We start from the raw sequence: 23,210 nt of genomic DNA, 5'->3' as shown, positions 1-23,210 counted from the left end.
TTATGGCTAATGGGAACTTTAAGAAGCATTTAAATTAAGCCACAAGACACTCAAGACGTTTCTTTTCCAAAATTTCCGAGGACTGGATGCTTGATATACACCACTTTAAACAATATTCCATCCATATCAGGAGTGAGTGTGTTGGGTTTAACACCGCTTTGAACAATATTCCATCCATATCAGGAGTGAGTGTGTTGGGTTTAACACCACTTTAAACAATATTCCATCCATATCAGGAGTGAGTGTGTTGGGTTTAACACCGCTTTGAACAATATTCCATCCATATCAGGAGTGAGTGTGTTGGGTTTAACACCGCTTTGAACAGTTTTCCAGTTATATCACTGCCTCCATCTGGCGATACTGGTAATATGTAGCCCATTTTTATACTTTCATCTATAAAATGTTCTCAACGAGTTTTAAATCAAATCTGTGATATTCTAGTTTTTGTACTGTCCATCGATGACAGGTTTTTATTTAGTCTAAACATATGTATTATTAATGTATGACTTCTCGTCACGATATGGCTGAAATATTGTCGATGTGATGTTAACTATTAACTCACTCACTTACACATTCGTCCATATCATGTAGGAGACAACAGGAATGGGCTTCATACGTTACCTACAGCTGGAAAATCTAACCCTGGCGTTCCCACTTGTCTATACGGCCACTCCGCAAGCAGCTGGGATAGAGTGAGTGAGTGAGTGAGTGAGGTGGGTTTAACACCGCTTTTAACAGTATTCCAGTTATATCACAGCGTGTCAGCTTGGTCTCAGACATCTACCACTTCGGTGAAACCCACAAGCACGGGTATGGTGCTGACAAACCTAGAAACATAATCGGGGCTAACCGGGATTCGAACCCACGATCATAGGTTTCTGGCATACCCAAGGGGCACAACTCTGCACAGCAAATTGCAGCTGGATGGGAACTTCATTGCAGTGAAGCACTAATGAATATATGAATATTTTTGATTTTTAGGCCAAACAAAAAAATGACTTGCTTATCCAAAATATGCCCCTGAGGTTTGGTATTGACATGTTATCACGCAATAAATAAAGTGACAACAGTAATGGTCCACCAATTCCCTGACAATTAATTACTGTCAGTTTACAAATCAAAACAATAAGCTTCAAGTTGAATGGTCTGCAAGTGACAAAAAGACTATTCATAAAGCAGGAAAAAAGAGTGGCCAGAGTCTCATTCCACAAAGTGATCTTAGCACTACGATTGTCATAAGCCTGTGGTACAGATAGGAGTTACAATCGTCTTAGCGCTAAGATCGCTTTGTGGAAGTGGACCCTGGCCACTCTTTTTCCTTGCTTTATTCGCCTGGGTCAACAATACCAATTGAAGGCAAGAATCACAAAATAAATAACATGGGTCAGCACTGAAAGGGTGAAAGAAACAAGGAAATGATACAAATTATTCTTGATTCTATGTTTGGTACAGTTTCAATAGTTTTATTTCAATGTTGGGAACTTAGAACTACTTATACAACAGTGGGGCTTAAGATAACCATCTCTAAGAAAAAAAAAATTCCATTAGTTTTTTGCATCAACCTATTGTCTGATAAATGTATTTATTCATCAAGTTATGGACTTGTGGTTAATTGTTTTTCCTGATCAAGTACCAGGATTAGTCATTGTACTTTAACCTTTTGTTGAAAAATGTTTTTAAGGAATATGAAGATATATACTTCATCATGTTACGTAAGTCCGATATTATGGTTCCAGTATGAATAATCTAAAACAATAACCCACCACCTTGAATTCATATTAACTGACAACAGAATAATAGTATTGTTTGTGTATATTCAAATAAATAGAAATAATTACTTTTATACCCATATACCTTTAATTAACTTTATGCACTAACATAAAAACTCAACTTGTACAATATATGACATAACCTTTCAACAAAATCCCCTTTCAGTATAAAATATTAAATATTCACAAATATTTACCAAACAATGCACAAAACAATATAAAATCAATCAACCCAAAATGTAAAAAATAAAAACAATACATCTGTCCATAACATATCTGCAAGTAAACAGCTACAAAAATATTCACCGTAACAAATCCACATTTATTTAAAAATAGTGAGATCGGACTTCCCTGTGTCAGCCAGAACATAGGTATGCAGGCTGGTTTGAGAAGAAAATACTTGACTAATACAAGGAATGTGTACACGAAGCGGTCCACCTTCACCCACAGCTCTCAACACATGATGTGTAAACATCCCCCACCCCCCTCCTCCATACCATCCCCATCTACCTCCATACCTCCAGTAATCTACTACCTATCTAACACATGTAATAAGCTATCAAGTCAGGCCTGTGCACACACATCACTGGGAAGCGGCGAGAAGCTGCAGAGGGAGGTCGGAGAAGAACAAGGGCTTACAAACTACCTGTATGGAAGGGAGCTACAGTCATCACTCTCCGCTCGTTCCCGGTTCCGCTCTCACAGGTTCCACTCGAGTACACCTTCACCAGAGCATGCACCTGGCTCCATGTTCAAAAGGATCCAACACAATATACTCCCAATGCTGTAGTATTCACTAATTAAATGGACACACGTCTGTTAGATGGCATATGCACACATGTGGATCCAAGAAAGGACTCAGGGCCTTGCAGCAGTGACTGAGTCCGAACTGTCACTGCAGCTAACCTTTGAACATACACTAACAAGCAACACTGGGCAAAGCATTCTCTGCGAATCTGCTATTATTATTAATTATCCCAGCATCAGCACATCCCATAATACCAACTGCCGGTTAGGATGAGAAGCAGAAAGGCAGCTCTAGCGAGATGTTGGTCTCTTAGCTGGTTCTGATACAAACTGAGAGAGGACTGGAAGCACATCCAGACTTCCTTCACCTCCGGTAGCTGTGTAGTATGATACTGCATTGACTATAGTTCTTTACCATATCGCTGTGTGTCCTCTTGCAATCAATAACCTCCACAATGCATGCTCATTCTCTTTTCACTCTCCTGGCCGAGCGTGGCAACAATTATATCAATTCTACACCGTTGGCCTCAGCTCCTAACATTATCTTTACCTCCTGATTTAATGATTTATTGTCTATTGAGAATCATCCCTGTTTGTATGTGGTTTTAATTAATAATTTGGCTGGTTTTCGTAGAACAGTTGCGGCGAACAGAAACGGGGTAACGCTATCGCTGCGATGTAGCAGCGCTGTCACTTGACATCGGCACTGCTAGCGACATCTATCAGCCTGCCTTCATTATGAGCGATAACCCCACATTGATTACTTGCAGCACAAGCAAAACAATGCACATACATTTACATTGATACGTTCCTGGTGTATAACATGTATAATACATGTCTGGTTATTACCCCATTAACAAACATATGAAAATATGTTTTATCATTTTGGGCCAACTGCTTCTACAACATTTTCAGTGAAGACTATATCAGGGCCATGCTGACTGAGCTACAGCAAACGTACACACCGTCGCACATTAAAGCATGGCCATGTCAAATAAGGTGTATGTTTATATTTACAATGTTCCTGACAATTTTGTCAGAGTTTCAGTCGAAATGTTTACATACTTTTAAAGTATTCATTTTTTTTATTTTCAGGGTCTTTTTATGTCCCAGTTACAAACAAAATTTAAACATGAATTTGAATATGAACCTTATATGAGGTTGGGAAGCTTCAAACTATCCATGGGGATACATTTGACAAATGAAAATTCATATAATTAAAAGTTTCAATGCTGCAATTGTGTTGAACATAGCCCCATTTCTCACACAAATCTGAGTTAAAGTAGGATTATGACAGTCATAGCACGAAACTGACTTAGTGAAGCCGAGCAATGTAAAAGTTGATGGTCTATGCAACATGGACTTAATCTAGGAAGCCACTTGCTCAAGATGTTACCCTTATGAGATGTTAATGAGATTTACAAATAACAGTAAATGCATGAAATAAAAAGTCTACTTGACAGGAAGTAATGAAAACAGTTTGGGTTTTGACAAAATGTTAACGTTTCATTTGTCTGATCTTTACAGTTGCACAAGTGAAAGAAGCATTTAAACGTAAAATGTATTAATCAACAATCGATACTTAGACCATGTAGATACAAGAGAACACATCCATTTCATTTCTTTAGCATTTGATGAAGTGGTTGATGAGATACGTTTCATTTTCCAAACAGAGTTGACACTACGGCTTGACACAACATTAATACCAGAATCATGTGAGCGAGTAGGTTACATGCCACATCTTCAGAAATATTCCAACAATATCATGATGATACATCATATCCTGCTGTGGGTTTAAGATGTATCAGTGAGGTGACGATTGATTTACGGATACAAACTCCATATTCTAGCATTGAAAACAATATAATATGAAATCTCTCAGTCAATCCTGTCCTCACAAAAATATACTGACTGATAAATACCACAATAAATCTATTGACCATTGATGCCAAGAAGTATTTGAAAATACATAAACTGTAGATTCTGTGGCATTTGATTGGCTAAACAAGCAATTTTTTGTGTTTTTTTTCGATAACCCGAAATATTTAGGCCACACCAACTAACAGACTACTCTTTTCTGAATCGCTGATAAGGCCACACATTTTTGTATTTTTCGTTTCATGGGTCCATCATTGCTACTGAAAAGCCCCCTCATGACTGAGGTAGTGGATAGTGACACCGTAACCAACTATCCTACTTCAACACCCCTCAAGGCTGAAGTAGTGGATAGTGACACCGCAACCAACTATCCCACTTCAACAACCCTCAAGGCTGAAGTAGTGGATAGTGACACTGTAACCAACTATCCTACTTCAACACCCCTCAAGGCTGAAGTAGTGGATAGTGACACCGTAACCAACTATCCTACTTCAACACCCCTCAAGGCTGAAGTAGTGGATAGTGACACTGTAACCAACTATCCTACTTCAACACCCCTCAAGGCTGAAGTAGTGGATAGTGACACCGTAACCAACTATCCTACTTCAACACACCCTCATGACTGAAGTAGTGGATAGTGACACCGTAACCAACTATCCTACTTCAACACCCTTCAAGGCTGAAGTAGTGGATAGTGACACCGTAACCAACTATCCTACTTCAACACCCCTCATGACTGAAGTAGTGGATAGTGACACTGTAACCAACTATCCTACTTCAACACCCTTCAAGGCTGAAGTAGTGGACAGTCACACCGTAACAAACTATCCTACTTCAACACCCCTCATGACTGAAGTAGTGGATAGTGACACTGTAACCAACTATCCTACTTCAACACCCCTCAAGGCTGAAGTAGTGGATAGTGACACTGTAACCAATTATCCTACTTCAACACCCCTCAAGGCTGAAGTAGTGGATAGTGACACCGTAACCAACTATCCAACTTCAACACCCCTCAAGGCTGAAGTAGTGGATAGTGACACCGTAACCAACTATCCAACTTCAACACCCCTCAAGGCTGAAGCCAGTGGACAGTCTTCCAGATGAGGATTCCTCAAAATTGAAATGGAAAACATCAAAACTGAAAATTTCATAAAGAAAAGATCACACATGCACAACCTGTCATGGGCACAAAGTCAATATGTTCACAGTCAATCAAATTCAGGACATCAGTAGATTTCAGCATCACAAGGACTGCAGCATGGACTTTAATATTCAACACAAAGCAACAGTCCCACCTTTCTGAGACAATGACACTCACATAGGTCTCCTAAAATCTAATATATATTGATTACATCAAAGTAGTAAAAACTGCCTTGACACCAATTCGCTGAAATTGGATTTCAGCAATGAAGTTTGAGGTCTTCTTCAGATTCATCGACCTTGCCAAACTCCTTTCAGCTTCCTAATTGTAGCGAAAAACTCTTCATCTGCCCAGCTGGAGATTGTTACAATTTCAAGACTTTTGAAAATGTGGGCAAAATTTGATCCGTACTGGATTCTTTACATTCAAAGCCATCATCATGCCTTATGAGTTACAGGACTCCTATCTGCTTACCTCCCTCTCCCTTGGGACTAGCCAGTGCTCAACGCAGTCAGTTTGACCATATCACCAGGCTTGGAAAACACGAACAAAGTCACGAAATATGGGTACTATGTTGATGGGAGAGACTGTCTTTGGGACAGGTGTTCAAACGGAGAGAAAAAAAGACAAGACATTTTCTGACAACCTGAAGGTGACATCTGGCATACAGCCAGGGGCCCTGGCTTCGGGGCATAGATTACAGGGCAAGAAATAAATTCCGTTGTCAAAGAACATGTCATGTATGCTACATTTAAACTAAGATTTGTCATTTCTCTGCAGCATACAATCAAATTATAATCTGAGGTCAACCTGACCCAAGGAGTTTTTCCCATTGGATTAAACTTGAACAGACATTTACTGAAGCCATGAAGATGTTTTGTATTTGAATGACATCCAGGGAAAGCATTCCTGCAATGTGAAGGTTCACATACAGCTTAGATGGTGACAAGTGCATCACAGTGAGTGAGTTGGGCTTGATGCCACTTTGAACAGTATTCCAAGCACATCACAGTGTGTCAGCTTGATGTGGGAAAAGTGAGTGAGTGAGTTGGGCTTGATGCCACTTTGAACAGTATTCCAAGTACATCACAGTGTGTCAGCTTGATGTGGGAGAAGTGTGTGAGTGAGTTTGGTTTAACATCTCCAGTTTTATAATGGCGTGTCAGCTTAATGTGGGAGGAAAAGCTCTCAGTGTTGCAGTTCTCCGACGTTTACAACCTTGGTGAAACCAACGACCATGGGAATAAGCATGTCAAAATAAAGATTTGAATTTTACTCTTTTGCTATACTTGTAAAAATTAGTGATTGAGTTGGGTTTTACGCCGCTTTTAACAGTATTCCAGTTATATCACGGCGCGTCAGCTTAATGTGGGAGGAAAGCCCGAAGTGATGCAGGTCTCAGATGTTTACCACTTCGGTGAAACCCACGAGCACGGGTATGGTGCTGACAAACCTAGAAACATAATCGGGGCGAACCGGGATTCGAACCTACAATCATAGGTTTCTGGCGTGCCAAAGGGACGCAACTCTGCACCGCGAATCGCGGCACCTTAGACGACTTGGCCACCCGTGCCCCCTTGTAAAAATGAAGTGCTTTTGATACATCAAGTGGGGTAAATTTCCACCAAGTTTCAAACATATGATCCATCCTTTCTGATTTTCAATAGAGTGAGAGTGAATGCTGTCTCAAGCCCCAGTCAGCGATGTTACAACTACTGGTACACCATGATATATGTGTAAATAATTGATTATGGACTAGACAAATACGTGATTGAAAGCATGAACAATGTTAATGGGTCGCACAGAAAGCCTGACCACACACTCAGTCCAGTTCAGTCAGGCCTTACAACAAGCATGAGATGCTGGGGACCTATTCTTGCACAGCATCCACATCCATTGAGTGAAAAGTGAGTGTATCCACATCCAGTGAGGGAGTGGGTGGGTGGGGTTTGGTAGGTGTTTAGGTGATTGGGTGTTTAGGAGGTTTTTTGTGGGGGTGGGTAACCAGGCTGGCAATTGAGGGGGAGGGAGGGCTGACTTGAAAACAATGTCATGAGTGTTAAAGCTAGTCCTTACAAATCAGAATGCTAATATTTAATTTTTTTTAAATTACATATTTATTTTTATGAATGCTAAATATTGCATAGTTCAAATTGCAGGACGATTGTGGATTTCAAGCAACATATTATCGAGAGTCAAACAAAAGTTTTGGGATCAGAATGATGGTACACACTTTGCCTTGATTGGTTTGTTTGTTTGCTTGTTGTTTAATGCCGCACACAGCAATATTCCAGCTATATGATGGTGGTCTGTAAATAATCGAATCTGGACCAGAAAATCCAGTGATTGACATCATAAGCATCAATCCACTCAATTGGGATACGATGACATGTATCAACCAAGTCCGTTAGTCGCCTCTTACTACAAGCATAGTCGCCTTTTACGGCAAGCATGGGTTGCTGAAGACCTATTCTACCCCAGATCTTCCTTGATTGGTGCCTCCATATGTGTCTAATAATGACAGCATTCAATGCCACATTTGGGGCAACGGAAACACAAAGATAAATTCCAAAGCAAACCTAGTTGTGGCACATGTAAGGAAAGTTCAACTGTCAGAATGGGTACATGTCAGCATGCACCAAACACAGGACATGCCAGCATCAGGAAACGGTTGCCATTACACCCTGCTGGGTGTTTGGCCACAACAGAGACCATGCAGATGGAACGTATACAATCACAGGGAGATATTGCATGTGTATGCTCAGATGCAACAACTGCAATTTGATAAAGAGTGGCACTGAGACCACAAGGAGAAACATTTGCTTCTTGTAAACAATCTCCTCAAGAATAATCTTTCTTGAAGACACCTAGGGAATGGCCAACCTTGCCAGACTGCAAGACAATACATTATGCTGGAACATCTTCTCAAAAACAGCTCTCCAGCTGTGTTGGCAAACGGTAACAGTGTTGTCACTGCTTTAAACATATTTCCCCGAATGGCCTCATGGGAAGCGCCTAAGTTTAACAACACATTTACATGGACACAACAAGATATGGTTATCAGGAGAAATGGAAGACGGGTACAGTATCCCCGCCAGACAACAATTACACATGGTAACATTATCAAAGTTATCAGGAGATATGGCAGACATGTATTTATGTGACAAGGGCCAAAATACACTCAAAGAAACCACAAGACAGGACAGATTTTCTAATCTATGGAAGTGTTCGTTTTCAACACTACATTTCCAGTATGTGAAAGTTTCTAGTTTTATGATTATGGTTTCTTGTACGCCATCAGGAGAAGCGGGACACTGATTACTGATTCGACTGTCTTGAAGAAGATTTATCATCTCTACATTGCATTAGCTGGGAACTCGACAAAAAATAATTTACACATGATTTTGTCAACTTATTGACAAAACTGGTACAAACTGGCAAGATCTGATACAACAGAGACAAAGATTACAAACACAAACACTATATCAAGAAGCAGGAAGAGGCTGGTATTATCAACAGCACATGTTCTTTCTTGAAGCAGGTAGAGACTAGTATTATCAACAGCACATGTTGTTTCTTGAAGCAGGTAGAGACTAGTATTATCAACAGTGCATGTTGTTTCTTGAAGCAGGTAGAGACTAGTATTATCAACAGTGCATGTTGTTTCTTGAAGCAGGAAGAGACTGGTATTATCAACAGCACATGTTGTTTCTTGAAGCAGGTAGAGACTAGTATTATCAACAGCACATGTTGTTTCTTGAAGCAGGAAGAGGCTGGTATTATCAACAGCACAGGTTGTTTCTTGAAGCAGGTAGAGACTGGTATTATCAACAGCACATGTTGTTTCTTGAAGCAGGAAGAGACTGGTATTATCAACAGCACATGTTGTTTCTTGAAGCAGGAAGGGGCTGGTATTATCAACAGCACATGTTGTTTCTTGAAGCAGGAAGAGGCTGGTATTATCAACAGCACATGTTGTTTCTTGAAGCAGGTAGAGACTGGTATTATCAACAGCACATGTTGTTTCTTGAAGCAGGAAGAGACTGGTATTATCAACAGCACATGTTGTTTCTTGAAGCAGGAAGAGACTAGTATTATCAACAGCACATGTTCTTTCTTGAAGCAGGAAGAGACTGGTATTATCAACAGTACATGTTGTTTCTTGAAGCAGGAAGAGACTGGTATTATCAACAGCACATGTTGTTTCTTGAAGCAGGAAGAGACTGGTATTATCAACAGCATTGATGTTACAGATTTAAGTTGATAACGAGAATGAACGACTTGGAAAATTTTTTAAGATAGTGATTGTTTCCAGATTGCCTTTCATCAGGGTGTACAGAAAGCCGTTCACTGACACACTGCTGGTGGCTGACTGCAATATTGGCCATTAGGAAGCAAAACTTCAAATAGTGACTCGTATATTTCTAAACATGTAACAAATGACAACCTATTCAAGTTACTGAAGCAAATGGATCCAGAAATGAGGAGTGAACATTTATTCCACTCCTCAAATATATTAACATGCATTTAACATTTTGGTCAAGATAACTGTGTAAAATTATTTGAAGTAAACAAATTTCTTCCATTTTCCATAATTGACATATTTTAGTAATAATGTCCTGTGAAACAGCTGACAACATGTTACTGTTATCTGTTAATACCTCTAGTATAATCAATGGCTGCCACAATGTTTATCTGCAAGCGCATTCTATTTTTTATAAGCACAGGAGAAACCAGAAATGACCTGACACATGTGCAACTTCTCAGGTCAACCATAGTGTTATAATCTCATCTGCATGCGCAGTTTCAGAGTGAGGGGGCAGGCAGAAATATATAAAAATTAAAAAATAACCACAGGTACAGAAGCTCACCTATATCAAGTAACCTAAAACGTATGAGGATGTCCTAAAAAAACGAATTTGTCCTAAAACCACAAGATGTATATAATAAAGTTTTCTTTTATATTTGATTACTGATACAAATCCCATGTCTAGGTGAAATAGAAATAAAAACTAGTAGTATTGTTGAAACTACAAGAGCTCATAAACTTGCAGCTTTATTCTTGTGCAATATCTGAAGTACAGTGGTTACTGTATCTATGTTCAGAGCTTAAAGAGGAGAGAAAAATTTATTGTCAGGGTTATTTCCCTTTTGTGAGTATACATCCAATAAAATATCGCAAGCTCCTTTTGTGCATCACAGAATTGCTTTTCCAAAGCATGTGATATATATTCAGGCAGACAACTTGGTTGATAGAAATACCATTTGCTTTATTTGTGAGCTGGAAGGGATTTCATGACTGAACATGATGAAGAAGGATAACAGTAAGACAAAATAACAGCCTTCCACCACTTCATGGGCTAAACATGCTGAAGAGATTCATCGCACTATTGGAGCATTGCAAGGCTTTGTATCATATGTTTAGCATCAGAATAAGATGAATTGATATAACACAGCACATGTGTATTAAAGGAGGCCAAGGTCTATAGTGTTGGAATGTGTTGTAGGAGAGTTGATAGATAAATGCTGAGCCTCCCATGGAAAGTGAGTGAGTGAGTATTGTTTTATGCTGCTTTTTTTCAATATTCCAGCAATATCACGGCGAGGGACACCAGAAATGGGCTTCACACATTGTACCTATGTGGGGAATTGAACCCAACCAAGGGTGTATTGAGATACAATATCAGGATACAGAGAGGTACAGTATCAGGGTACAATGAGGTACTGTACCAAAGTACTGTATCAGGGTACAGTTTCATGGTACAGTATCAGGGTACAGTGAGGTACAGTATCAGGGTACAGTGAGGTACTGTATCGAAGTACTGTATCAGGGTACAGTAGCAGGGTACAGTGAGGTACAGTATCAGGGTACAGCGAGTTACAGTATCAGGGTACAGTAGCAGGGTAAAGTTAGGTACAGTATCAGGGTACAGTGAGGTACAGTATCAGGGTACCGTATCAGGGTACAGTGAGATACAGTATCGGGGTACAGTGAGGTACAGTATCAGGGTACAGTGAGGTACAGTATCAGGGTACAGTGAGGTACAGTATCAGGGTACAGTGAGATACAGTAGCAGGTTACAGTGAGATACAGTATCAGGGTACAGTGAGGTACAGTATCAGGGTACCGTATCAGGGTACAGTGAGATACAGTATCAGGGTACAGTGAGGTACAGTATCAGGGTACCGTATCAGGGTACAGTGAGGTACAGTAGCAGGGAACAGTATCAGGGTACAGTGAGGTACAGTAGCAGGGAACAGTATCAGGGTACAGTGAGGTACAGTAGCAGGGTACAGTATCAGGGTACAGTAACAGGGAACGGTATCAGGAATCAGGGAAAAGTAGAAGGGATCAGGATACAGTATTGAGGAACTATATCAAGGTATCAGGATCCTGTCTCAGGCGACAGGGTACAGCATTAGGGTAATGTATGATTAAGGTCTATTGCCTTGTATACTATGTGGTGTGCTCAAGGATGACCGAGTTCTCACTAACACAAGTGAACTCAAACCACTTTGAAAAAGAAATTTAAGATTTATCTTTCATGTGTAGAATCATAAAAAGAACTGCTCTTTCCATAGCCTTCAGTCATGTTCTTCCCTTTCATGCAGGAGATAAACACAGTGTTGTCAATGAAGGGCAACCTTAGGGACAGCATTAAATTGAAATTTGAGGTGAAACTTAAAACTAAAAGATCTGTCAGAACCCATCCAAATTAATTCAAAATGACAAGAAAATGTTCAGATCTAAAAGGAATGCCAACTTGAAGCTCTAGAAGTCTACTGACACTTTCAAATGGCATTTGAAAAATTAGTTGGTATCATGAATGGCATATTTAACTCACCAACTCTGTGTGTGTGTGTGTGTGTGTGCGTGTGCGTGTGCGTGTGCGTGTGCATCCATATGGATCGCAATCCCATTAAAATCAGATCTTAGGTCTCGCTACTGCAAAACAAAGATCTGAGGACATACCTTTACAGGTCATGTCAGAACAACCTTTCATCCAACCAATCGGAGTGATGCTTACCAGATAAGAAAAGTGATAGTCGGAATGTGTTTTATATCATGCAGCCTGGAAAAATTTAACACAGGTAATTCTGAACAACAGTTTTAGCTTTAGGACTGAATACAAACAATTTAGGCCACCAATTAGCCATCCCAGAATGTTAGTTCCATTAAAAAGAAGAAGCTGCTTTCTGACTGGCTAATGTTGATTTCTTGTTAGTCATTCCATTGGTCGGTCAAAGTTCGTGAAAGGTAGGTCTGACGTGACCTGTAGTAGGATATCCTCAGATCTTTTTTGAGCGGTAGCAAGAACTAAGATCTGATTTTAATGTGATTGTATGAATTGTTGCTCATAATATTAATCACTGGATTGCCAGGTGCAGACTGGAACCCTGAACAGGTTCCTGTCACAAACATGGAATGCTGCTTAGTCAATATTACTTGGTCCTCTAGTCATTGCCTTTGATAATGGAGTATGACCCCTTCACATTACAAATGCTGAGTTTTGACAAATCTGACCTGCTGAGACACACACTGTATCACCTCAAAATGCTAAATCCCCAGAAATCATCCTGAAAGCCAGTTGGAGGAAAGTGTGGCAATCAGACATGACCCCAAACACCATGGTTGCATTGTGTGGAATCTAAATACACATCTCCAACACGCAACACAAAACATTTCAATCAATCGAAGTAAGTTGTACAGAAAACAGCACATCACATCTCTGCAGAAACGAGCTCCAACCGATCAATACACTCCAGTATGTCCAGGGCACACATTACCAAGAAAAGCAGGGTTATCTCCCTTTAAGAATCTATCTCCCTCAGAGTACCACAGTGTTACCGGGGTGATTGATTCTAACATGCAAGAACTCATTTCGAAACATAATGGATTTGAAACATTTGACAGTTTCAATTTCAGATTAGAGCACACTGCCGTTCTTCACTTAAAACAGCCTTGGTGTGAGATTTCAAATCCCTGAAATACAATCAGCTTTGAAAGGTTACTATAAATTAACAATTAGAGCTTCATTCATCTCTTCAAGTAAGACAAGTAAGAAGAGTCCATGCCCATTTTATGTTTCCTTTTTTTCCTCAAAATGCCATTGTGTTCCATGAAATGCCATCTTGCAGGTTACAGAAAGAGGTAAGCTGTGCCGATAGCCGGTATATGAAAAACAGTAAGGCACTGGTCTTATTGATGCCAGCGAGTGGGTCAAATTCCAATTAATAAATCTTTCCACATTTCAACAATTTTTATATCTAATTGACATCTAAGCTAAGAGATTATTTGTGAAGTCAAATTGAACTTTAAACATATGTTAAAATAAAACTGTTGTCTGATGGACCTCGTAACCACGAAAGCCAGCACCATTGTTAAAATGGTTCCGATTTGGCAACAGACAGTTCATCAGTTGTTGGGGTCTGTTAGTAACAAACAGCAAATCTGCTGTAACAACTCACTACATGGATGACGGAAGGAGGTTTACTTTGCTTCTGACACATGATGACAGAGAACAAAGTTTTGTCGATGTAGTACCTGCTCCGCCATGACAACAGAGAGCATCATCTTGTCGATGAAGTCATCTTATTCACATTGTGACAAAAGGCAACATCTGATCAATGAGATCATGTGATTCACATGGTGACAAAGAACATTTTCTTTTCGATGAAAGCATCTGCCTTCCCATGATGACACAGAGCATCATCTTGTCGATGAAGTCATCTTATCATGCTTGTTGACATGGTCAATGAAGTCATGTACTTTCATATGATGACATATTAAGGCATCATCTGGTCGATGAATTCATGTACTTTCATATGATGACATAAGGCATCATCTGGTCGATGAAGTCATGTACTTTAACACGATGACATAAGGCATCATCTGGTCGATGAAGTCATGTACTTTCACAAGATGACATAAGGCATCATCTGGTCGATGAATTCATGTACTTTCACACGATGACACAAGGCATCATCTGGTCAATGAAGTCATGTACTTTCACAGGATGACATAAGGCATCATCTGGTCCATGAAGTCATGTACTTTCATATGATGACATAAGGCATCATCTGGTCGATGAAGTCATGTACTTTCACACGATGACATAAGGCATCATCTGGTCGATGAAGTCATGTACTTTCACATGATGACATAAGGCATCATCTGGTCGATGAAGTCATGTATTTTAACACGATGACATAAGGCATCATCTGTTCAATGAACTCATGTACTTTCACACGATGACATAAGGCATCATCTGGTCAATGAAGTCATGTACTTTCACACGATGACATAAGGCATCATCTGGTCGACGAAGTCATGTACTTTCACACGATGACATAAGGCATCATCTGGTCGATGAAGTCATGTACTTTCACACGATGCAAAAGGCATCATCTGGTCCATGAAGTCATGTACTTTCATATGATGACATAAGGCATCATCTGGTCGATGAAGTCATGTACTTTCACACGATGACACAAGGCATCATCTGGTCCATGAAGTCATGTACTTTCACACGATGACATAGGGCATCATCTGGTCCATGAAGTCATGTACTTTCATATGATGACATAAGGCATCATCTGGTCGATGAAGTCATGTACTTTCATATGATGACATAGGACATCATCTGGTCCATGAAGTCATGTACTTTCATATGATGACATAAGGCATCATCTGGTCGATGAAGTCATGTACTTTCACACGATGACATAGGGCATCATCTGGTCCATGAAGTCATGTACTTTCACACGATGACATAAGGCATCATCTGGTCCATGAAGTCATGTACTTTCACAGGATGACATAAGGCATCATCTGGTCCATGAAGTCATGTACTTTCACATGATGACATAAGGCATCGTCTGGTCCACAAAGTCATGTACTTTCACAGGATGACATAAGGCATCATCTGGTCCATGAAGTCATGTACTTTCACACGATGACATAAGGCATCATCTGGTCGATGAAGTCATGTACTTTCGCAAGATGACATAAAGCATCATCTGGTCGACGAAGTCATGTACTTTCACACGATGACATAAGGCATCATCTGGTCGACGAAGTCATGTACTTTCACACAATGACAAGGCTGATCAATGAAGTCCCCAATGTGATACCCATTACAGTTGACAAAGCAATGGCAGTCTGCTCTTCAACATGTTTAAACAGGAGTAAACAACAAACAATCCAGTGTATTTGGGTTTCTGTGCAAGATTAATGACAGACAGTTTGCCATGGTCTTCATGTCCATCCACTGATCCATACTCAACAAACACTGTCATCCCCAATCTTACAGGTCCAGCATTAGGTATTAGAGCAATTCACAAAAAATAAATCACATCATACTGTCTTAATACAATTAACATATATATATGAAAAATGTACATAACCGAATAGAGCCCCACTGGCAGCATGCATCAAATTTGTCCTAAAAATGTGCACATCATAAAACATTTTGAGACATTAATAACGAGGCTTCTTTTATAACGCTGAACTCCATACTCCTGTATGCTCAAAGCGTCTACCATTATTACCCTGGTCAACAGATCAGTGTGCACACAATTTTCATTCTCAGCTCCCTAGGGAGAATACATATGAACTGCTGCCACATTCCATGAAATGCTGCCACAGCCATGAATAACTTTGTAAGTCCACTTACTTTGCTGCAATGCCCCCTGGGTTGATGTCCTGGACATAGATGCCAAGTTCGCCCAGCTCCTCCCTCTTCAGCCCCACAACACTGAACCCAAGGGAGCTGTTCTCTGGCTTGAACAGCTTGATCGTATCCACCTCGCGGCCTGTCGCAGCCTTGTCGATGGCCCGCTGGAACTCTATGTTGTAGCTGTATGTGGAAATAGCACTTCCGGGACCAGTGTACACCTGGAGAATAACAGGGGACCATTGTACACCTAGAGAATAACAGTGTACACATGGAGAATAACAGGACCAGTGTACACATGGAGAATAACAGGGGAATAGTGTACACCTAGAGAATAACAGGGACTAGTGTACACATGGAGAATAACAGGGACCAGTGTACACATGGAGAATAACAGGACCAGTGTACACATGCAAAATAACAGGGACTAGTGTACACATGGAAAATAACATGACCAGTGTACACATGGAAAATAACATGACCAGTGTACACATGGAGAATAACGGGACCATATACACATGGAAAATAACAGGGAATAGTGTAAACATTGAGAACAACAGGGAATAGTGTACACATGGAGAATAACAGGGACCAGTGTACACATGGAAAATAACAGGGACCAGTGTACACATGGAGAATAACAGGGACTAGTGTACACATGGAAAATAACATGACCAGTGTACACATGGAGAATAACGGGACCAATGTACACATGGAAAATAACAGGACCAGTGTACACATGGAGAATAACAGGGACCAGTGTACACATGGAAAATAACATGACCAGTGCACACATGGAGAATAACGGGACCAATGTACACATGGAAAATAACAGGACCAGTGTACACGTGGAAAATAACATGACCAGTGCACACATGGAGAATAACGGGACCAATGTACACATGGAGAATAACAGGGGATTAGTGTACACCTGGAGAGTAACAGGAGATTAGTGTACACCTGCAGAGTAACGAGATTAGTGTACACCTGGAGAATAACCTGGCTGTATACCCCTTTGAGCATGTCCACATAAAACTCTGCTGTATCAATTGGTTTGGACAAGGTGAAGTCACATACCAGCATCAAACTAAGGGAGGTAATTCTTATAATCTTAACCCAACAGGAAGTACACAATAGATGCAAGCCTCAGTCAGCAATATTCGAGCTGTATCATGTCTGCTTGTAAATAATCCAGTCTGGGCCAGGTTAGCTTGGTAAGCTAGAAGTTTGATAGAAAGAAACAACCATCCACAGTATCTGGGTGAGTGCATGAGTTAGGTCAAACGCTGCTTTTAACAGTATTCCAGTTATGTCACAGCGTGTCAGCTTGATGTGGATGGAAAGCCCAAAGTGATTCAGGTCTCACACGTTTACCACTTCAGTGAAACCCACAAGCACAGGTATAGTGCTGACAAACCTAGAAACATAATCAGGGCGAACCGGGATTGGAATCCACAATCATGGGTTCCTGGCATGCCCAAGGGACGCAAATCTGCACAGCAAACTGAAACACCTTAGACGACTGGGCCACATTCTGGATACGATGACACAATGTCAGCCAAGTCGCAAACCAAAGAGATGCATCTCTGCAACTCTTGGACAATTAGGTCATCACTGTTTTGTTTAATGTATGACTGTGACCTGTAAATATTCAAGCCTGCACCAGACAATCCAGTGATTAGCATCAGGAGCATCAATCTGTGCAATTGGGACACCATGACATGCATCAACCAAGTAAGTGAGCCTGGCTATGCTGATCACCCGATCCAATTAGTAGCCTCTTACGGCAAGTTGCCTGTTACGGCAAGCATGGGTTGCTGAAGACCAATTCTAACCCAGATCTTCTCAGGGGTAGAGGACTGTGAAACACACAAAGGTATCTGACCTGCCGGAGGTTAAGAGTTCCACTCTCGCTGAGTTCTTGGCTTGGGTAGCCATTCTCCTCTCCAGTGGGGAGCACCAGCTCTCCCGAAGGCCCAAACATGAAGTTCTCCTCTGTCAGAGGATGGATCTCAGACACCTGCTTCAACTCCTGAAACTCAAAACATCTCATTCAGGTGCAGGAAAAATAATCTTTACTTATCATAAAACCTTTCAATCTGATCTATCAACATGATCAAGTCACTACCTTCTCGGCCTGTACATTCAATGAGGGCACCACAATGATTGACCAAAAGATAAAAAAACATTAGTTTCGTTCATCTGCACAAACAGACTCATTGGCGTCGATGGCAAAAATAGACATGAAAATTATATCATGCCATTATAAACTTATAAGTATTTTGGTAGTTTTCACATAAACAGCAAAAGATAGCAAGATGATCTAATGAGTAATGATTAAGGATTAATGTATACCCCTTTACCTTTACCTGTTCAAGAATGATCAACTCACAAAATTCTGAACGCATTCACAACCCATACCACATCAGTGCATGAAGGTTCTGATGATGACCAAGTTGTCTGAGATGCTGCAATTCACTGTGAAGTTGCATCACTTGGACATCTTAGAAACCCATGATCAGGGGTTCAAATTCCAGTTTGCCCTGATCGTGTTTCTAGGTTTGTTAGCACCATACCCATGCTCATGGGTTTCATCAAAGTGGTAAACATCTAAGCAATGCCGTAGGCAGACGGGGGGGGGGCCCTTAGATTTTTTATAGAAAACAGTTTTATTTGAATCAAGTTTGGGACAAGTGATACTTGTACAAATATTTGTCCCCCCTGTCAAAATAAGTTAACTACGGCCTTGCTAAGACATTAATTCAGCGGTGTTAGAAATTGGCACTAGTCCTGTAGTCCTTGCCAAACTGCCCAATAGTTAAGGTATCATAAGGACTAGTAGAAGTTTGTCATTTTTAAGGGTTTTGCTATATGTTATCATTATAAGGACCAGTGGACTAAAAATGTTAGTTTCTACCGCTGTTCAGGCTTTCCTCCCACATTAAGCTGACACGCCGTGATATAACTGATATAATATAATTAGTGACCTATTATTTGGGGCATCTATCGAACTCAACATACCTAATGTACCTATGAAACAAAAGCAGCATCCTGACCCACAAACACTGCAACAGCTTGCACATGCTCAACGAGCTGTGTGTCCTCAAATTCTCCAAAGCATGATCTGTACAACTTGGCAAATTGAGGCAATAGTCCACACATGACATTCTAATAAACCTACCTGCAGCGAGTCTTGCAGGGTGAGGAGCTGCTTGAAGAGGGGCGTGTCCAACATCACCATGATGGATGCCATGTCATGGTCCTGGGAGTGATCTCCCCTTTCCCACAACCTGGCCTGGAGCCGGTCAAGGCAATCAACAGCATGTTCACTGTCTGCAAACAGAGAAGGATTGTATGAGGACAGAGTACATGGTCAGATTTCAACAGCACAAAGAAGTTGTTGACACTCTCTGGTGATGATCAGTAAAGATGTCCATAACACTGGTATTGTCTATATTTCCCTCAGATGCACACAGCAAATGGAATAAGTCAGCTTCATTTCCTAGGGTATAAATTTGTTTTTAAAATTGGAGAAAACTTTTTTTTAGGATTATGAAGACAAAGTTCATAGATTTTAGCATGTGTTAACAATGAACAAACCCATACTGAAATTGTAGGCACGAAATTAATGTGTGTCCCTTGCCATTCTTGCTCGCATTAAAAAAAATGACACATTACTATATGGACTGGAGTCTACTGCCATCATCAGGTTCACTGCACATGTTTGAAACAATGACATACACAACAAAGCTCCATGTAGAAGAAGAAGAAGAGTGAGTATGGTTTTAGCAATTTTCCAGCAATATTACAACAGGGGACACCAGAAATGGGCTTCACACATTGTACCCATGGGTCTTCAGCTTCAGCTGAAAATGTGGCTCTACCGGCAATAGCCATTTCTGAAATGTGGCTCTCCCGGCTAGACACCCTTATTACGTCAAATACGGTAGTTCATATCACCCAAACAGCAAGTTTTCTTCTTTTCCTCACAAATTTGTTTTTAAAACGATACTGACATACAATGAAAACACATAAGCATGGTTACAAGCAACAGACACATGTCCATCTCAAAACACATCGAATGAGATTCGAACCCACACGATGACATTGTTGCGTTTCATTACCTCGGGCCTCAAAACACAGAACAACTTGATTTGATTCTTGTGACCATCTTGCCAAATACAACAAAAATTTCAATATGTGTTTTTTAAAGTGTTTCAGTTGACAACCACATTATCTATATTACCTACCTGCTACAAGAGACATGGCTGGCTCTCGAATCAATGGAACATTACACAGTATCCTGCAATGAAAAGAAAATGTCTTAGAATTTAAATAGAAATAAAGATAAGTAATAACTTAATAATAGGAAGTCCATTTATCATTGTTTATAATGTGCCATTCCATTCACCAAATGAATATGCATGGTACTATAATAATTGGTACACCAGTGATTAGATCAGCGTACACACATTTTTTAATCTCAGCTTCCTTGGAAGTATACACCCCAATCAGCCTCATGAGAAGGTTTACATCACCTTAACATGTCATCCAATCAGCGACCCATTCGACCCGTGACGTTATGGGGAAGAATAGGTCTTTAGCAACCCATGCTTGTCGTAAGAGGCGACAATGCTTGTCATATGAGGCGACTGATGGGATCGGTTGGTCAGGCTCAATGACTTGGTTGATGCATGACATTGTATCCCAATTGCATGGATCAATGCTCATGATGTCAATCCCTGGATTGTCTGGTCCAGATTTGATTATTTACAGACCACCTTCGCATAGCTGGAAAATTGCTGAGTGCGACGTTAAACAACAAACAAAACAGCTACTCATTCACTTCTGGGGGGCATGTCGACATTTTAATAAACGTGGTATTATAATACTTTGGTTAATCAGTTCCGACATGTTTAAATCAGCTGGGTTGTTCAACAATACTGAACTTTGCTCACTGAGCTCCTGATGAAAATAAATCAAGCAATGACATAAACCATGTTACATCATGTGCTTGTAGAAATAATAAATTGCTCTCACACAAGGTGCATATATTAAGTACCAGAAAATATAAATGGGCACAGGACAAGTCTTCGTTTCAGCAACCCTTGACAAAATTGTCAATTATTTGTTACTCTCTGTGACCAATGTCACTCAACATGGCCTGATTTGTGACCGGTATGCTGTACACAGGACCACATGCCAACTTTCCTTCCTTGTTCACAAGTATATACAGTAAAGTTTGTTGTTTTGTTTGTTGTTTATGTCGCACACAGCAATATTCCAGCTATATGATGGCGGTCTGTAAATAATCGAGTCTGGACCAGACAATCCAGTGATTGATATCATGAGCACCAATCAATGCAAATGGGATACGATGATATGCATTAACTAAGTCAGTGAGCCTGAACACCCGATCCTGTTAGTCGCCTCTTACGACAAGCATAGTCGTCTTTTACGGCAACCATGTGTTGCTGAAGACCTATTCTACCCAGGGTCTTCACGGGTCCTACTGTAAAGTAAAACATGATCATAATGCACTACAAGGGCCTGTAAGGGATGGAACTTAACCAACAATGTCTACTAGCCGAATCGTGATAACATAATATAGTAATACCCCCAAAATGTTTGAAATTCTACTGACGGATATAACAAACTGTTTTGGGCCCGGCCATTTGCTGTATAATTTATCATTTAAATTGATGGATATAACAAACTCTTACAACCAAATAACGGATACAGCGAACTCACTTTGTGGTCCCGTCTGTACTCTATGAACGACAATGTTTATGTTTATAAATAACAACCAGTTAATCTCTGAGCTGCTCATGTGTCATCACGAACAGCTGTTCAAAGCAGCAAATTACAATTAAAGGCACGTGATTAAACTGGATTAAGTACTGAAACCTTGTCCTCAATTTACACCCTTAAATTGACAATTGACAATTGACTCTTGTGTCTGTATGTCAATGAAATTATCAATAATATATGCGTAACATGTATTGACTGTTATGTATTTTATGTCATTGAGATGTCTGACAGTCAAAATACTTACAACGAACTACATTTATAAGAAACTTAAGTTAGTAGTCTGTTTGAGTAACCATACTTTACTGTACAGTGAGAATGGGATAATTAAATGTTCCATTTTTGATTCACAACAGATGGTAATCGTAATTTGAGGTCACCTAAACTGTAAGAATATTTAGTGCGGATTAGTGAACAATGGACAACGACAAAATCAAAGTTCAACATACTAAACCAAACTATATCCAATTCTACCACTGTCGATTTCACCTGGACATCAAACGGCTCTCACAAAGACTATCGGTAAAATGTTTCATATGGATAATACTAAAATTATGAAATAGTTTTTCGATTTTTGCTATGGTATTTGCACTAATACTTGCGCGTTTTACCACAAACTACACTAATACACCTGTAGCATCTACTCGAGTGATCTACCTATGCGCACTAACAGGAACGATGTAACAGGTAAGACAACCTGTTCGCTGCCTGTTTCAGCATTGTTGTCAATACCTAATCACTGCAGCTATGCTAACAAGTAATTGTATCATCATGTGAAGCAAGGGAATATCTAAATCATGCTGAAACAGTGACAATATAAATCGACAGCATGATACGCAAAAATAAAATTCAATTTAGACTTCAAAGGGATGAGGCCGAAGGTGTGTCAATTTCATCGGCGGTCTACAGAGGACACCTGTCACTAATTCCAGCTACACACCTAAAACCTTTTAAATCTACATTTATTCCCACAGATACTACATTTACTGGTTATTATTCCCGTTTAAAGGGCGAGTATAATACTTGGCAAACTTACGAAAATCTGGAGGACAAAACTTTTACTATTACGCGCACTCGATGTTTATCTCGGACGTAATGCACAGCGCATGCGCGTCCCAAAGGAAGTAAATACACATTCCTTTGTTATAGTATTTTCCTTCAGCTATCTCAAACAGTAAAGCACCAGCA

At 40.1% G+C, this 23,210-nt stretch overlaps 1 protein-coding gene across 1 annotated transcript in view; it reads right to left on the bottom strand.

Annotated features, from left to right (window-relative positions):
* Window positions 1-23,127, bottom strand: part of LOC124134560 (multiple PDZ domain protein-like) — a 314,294-nt gene extending 291,167 nt beyond the window's left edge. Inside the window, exons 1-5 of the mRNA XM_048393058.1 lie at window positions 23,059-23,127; window positions 20,465-20,517; window positions 19,396-19,547; window positions 18,100-18,246; window positions 16,215-16,435 (exon numbers count right to left, since the gene is read on the bottom strand). Coding sequence (XP_048249015.1) covers window positions 16,215-16,435; window positions 18,100-18,246; window positions 19,396-19,547; window positions 20,465-20,480 — 536 coding nt within the window. The 5' untranslated portion in view covers window positions 20,481-20,517; window positions 23,059-23,127. The remainder of the gene's footprint in view (window positions 1-16,214; window positions 16,436-18,099; window positions 18,247-19,395; window positions 19,548-20,464; window positions 20,518-23,058) is intronic.
* Window positions 23,128-23,210: the final 83 nt, after the last annotated feature.

This window comes from Haliotis rufescens, unplaced genomic scaffold (genome assembly GCF_023055435.1).
Source record: "Haliotis rufescens isolate VD_foot unplaced genomic scaffold, xgHalRufe1.0.p SCAF_112, whole genome shotgun sequence".
NCBI lineage: Eukaryota > Metazoa > Mollusca > Gastropoda > Lepetellida > Haliotidae > Haliotis > Haliotis rufescens.
Note: the sequence above shows the minus strand (reverse complement) of the source record. Positions and strands in the feature narration are given on the sequence as shown.